At 64.0% G+C, this 2,381-nt stretch overlaps 1 protein-coding gene across 1 annotated transcript; it reads left to right on the forward strand.

Annotated features, from left to right (window-relative positions):
• Positions 1–706: 706 nt before the first annotated feature.
• Positions 707–2,129, forward strand: MNEG_9440 (hypothetical protein; the record flags this gene model as incomplete). Its single annotated transcript, XM_014042086.1, has 5 exons — positions 707–733; positions 841–909; positions 1,150–1,194; positions 1,429–1,539; positions 2,034–2,129. The coding sequence occupies 5 exons, from the start codon at positions 707–709 to the stop codon at positions 2,127–2,129; spliced, it is 348 nt and encodes a 115-aa protein (XP_013897540.1).
• Positions 2,130–2,381: the final 252 nt, after the last annotated feature.

Here is a 2,381-nt window from a genome sequence, read left to right on the forward strand (position 1 = left end):
GACCCAGGCCCTGTCCTGCCGGTCGCGGCACTGACCTGCCTGGCAGTTAATCACTCACACTTTTGGGCCCCTCCATCACGACCCCCGCGCACACCAGCACGACATCTTTGACGGGTGGGGCTCCTACCCTGAGCACCTGCAGCTCTGCGACGTCTTCCAGGTCAGAGCCTTGGGGCCGGGGGGGTGGGGCGCACACAGCAGCACGCCTTGGCCAGAGAACGGTTTTGGAGGGGCGCTGGGGCAGTGCTGTGCTGTGAGTGTTGGCGGGTCCTTGGGGGGCTGGCCCCAGCTGGACAACGCAGTGAGCTGGCGTCCCGCTGGGTGAGTTGGGGCGTCTTGCAGGCCTGACCCCTCGCGACGCGCCACGGCCTCCAGCAGCGCGACTGGTATCCTTTGCACGACACAAACCGCTCCCCGTTGTCGACGCCACACCGCTGCTCAGCGCGCACGGCCCAAAAGCCTTGTGCCACTCGGCTGCCTCAACCCGCAGGGCATCTTCAGGGCGGCGCGGCGCTTCTTCCTGCTGTTCCAGCTGCACACGACCACTGAGCTTTACCCCTGGCACGGCGTGTTTGGCAAGAGGAGCTACAACCAGGTGCGCTGCGGCTGTTTGTCCCAATGGGTTGACCTGGGCTTTCCAGTCAAGCTTGGTACTCTCGCAGCCCAACGGAACGCAGTTCGACAGCCGGCCTGCCGTTTGAATCTGATGGCTGCATTTTCTCGCTGTTGCAACGTCAGTATGGGCGTGCACTAGCCACTGGCAAGTAAGGCCCTGGCTTGTGATGCGCCTTATCGAGGCGCAGTGGCGACGGCCGCCCTTCGTGCGCCTTTGCTCCCCAGGTGGTGCTGCTGGGCACGAGGGTGGCGCTGGCGCTGCCAGACTGCCGCAGCCAGAGGACAGAGAGCCAGGTGGGGGCGACGGGCACAGGAATCATAGGGGTAGCGACGAGGGGTTGCGGGACGCACATGCGGCGGGGTGGAGCCGCGGGGCCGTCGCGGTCATGTGTGTTGACTGCATGCAACATGTGTTCATCAACCCCACCACCACCCCATCACCACCATGCATCATCACCAGCGTCACCACCACCGCCACCACCACCATGCATCACAAACTTATCATGTCCCCCTCCCCCCATTGCCGCCCCCCAGGTCCTGGCCCTGGACACCCACATGAACCTGATCGTCAAGGTCGACGTGAGGGCCCGCGGTTGACTTTCAAAAAACTCCGTCCCGCTTGGTCACCCAGCGCATTTGATTGAACCTGTGGAGCCAGGGTTGCGGTGGCGCCGCACCCCCGCGCTTCCGCACGCGGAGTCTAGGAGTTGGCAGGTCTGTTGTGGTCGGCCACGGCAGGCAAGCACACACTCTGTGGGCTCTGCTGTGAATGTCTGTTGTCCTGCCTCCCCTTGTGCCGCCCCCCCACCCCAGGAGCTGCCTGACAGTGTGACCCACCTGGTGGTGGGCACCACGGTGCCGGTGGTGTACCCCCACCTGCTGGGGGGCGACGCGGTGCTGTCCTGCCTGGCAAAACTCAACAAGGTGTGTGTTTTGGTGTGTGCGTGTGTGTATGCATGCGCATGCGTGTATGCATGTGTGCGCGCGTGTGTGTGTGTGTGTGTGTGTGTGTTCGTGCGTGCGTGTGTGCGTGTGTGCGTGCGTGTGTGTGTGTGCGTGTGCGTGTGTGTGTGTGTGTGTGTGTGTGTGTGTGAGTGCACGTTGCGCGCATGTACGTGCACGCGTACATGCCTGTGCACGCACTCCTGTCTGTGTGTAACCTTACATTGGCTCGAGCACTTGGTGGTCTTGGCTGTGTGGGTCTGGAGCCTGTAGCTGCACTACTAGGTGGTGGTGGTTTTGTTCACAACCGCCCTGCTAATGGCTGCTGTGATACCTCAGGCCCAGCAGGTCTCCCGGCCTGCGCGCTGCTCTTGACGTCCGCTCGCCAACCACCATCTTGGCCACCCGCCTCCTTCCTGCCCCCCTCACCGGAGCGCACGGCTCACCCCCCCCCTGCCGCGCACGCCGTCACGCAGGTGCCCTTCTTCCACCGCCTGTTCAAGAGCACCGGGGTCCACAAGGCGGTGTTCAACGAGGTCGAGGAGCCGGAGCTGCTGGACGACCTCAAGTGAGGCCACCTGGGGCCCGAGGGGCGAGGGGCATGGCGGGCGGGTGGGCCCACTGCGTGCGGCAATACTGCTGGAATGCAGCGCGCTAGGGGGTGCCCATCATGCCTGAGACACTGCCGTGTGGGGGCTGCACGGTCTGCTGCTCGTCATGCTGGGTGCCGACATCTATGGTACACCCACTTGCACACACGTAGTGTCTCACCCCTGCTGCTTACTGTGCACCGCACTCGAAACACTTGCCGCCCACCCTTACCC

This window comes from Monoraphidium neglectum (genome assembly GCF_000611645.1).
Source record: "Monoraphidium neglectum strain SAG 48.87 unplaced genomic scaffold scaffold01937, whole genome shotgun sequence".
NCBI lineage: Eukaryota > Viridiplantae > Chlorophyta > Chlorophyceae > Sphaeropleales > Selenastraceae > Monoraphidium > Monoraphidium neglectum.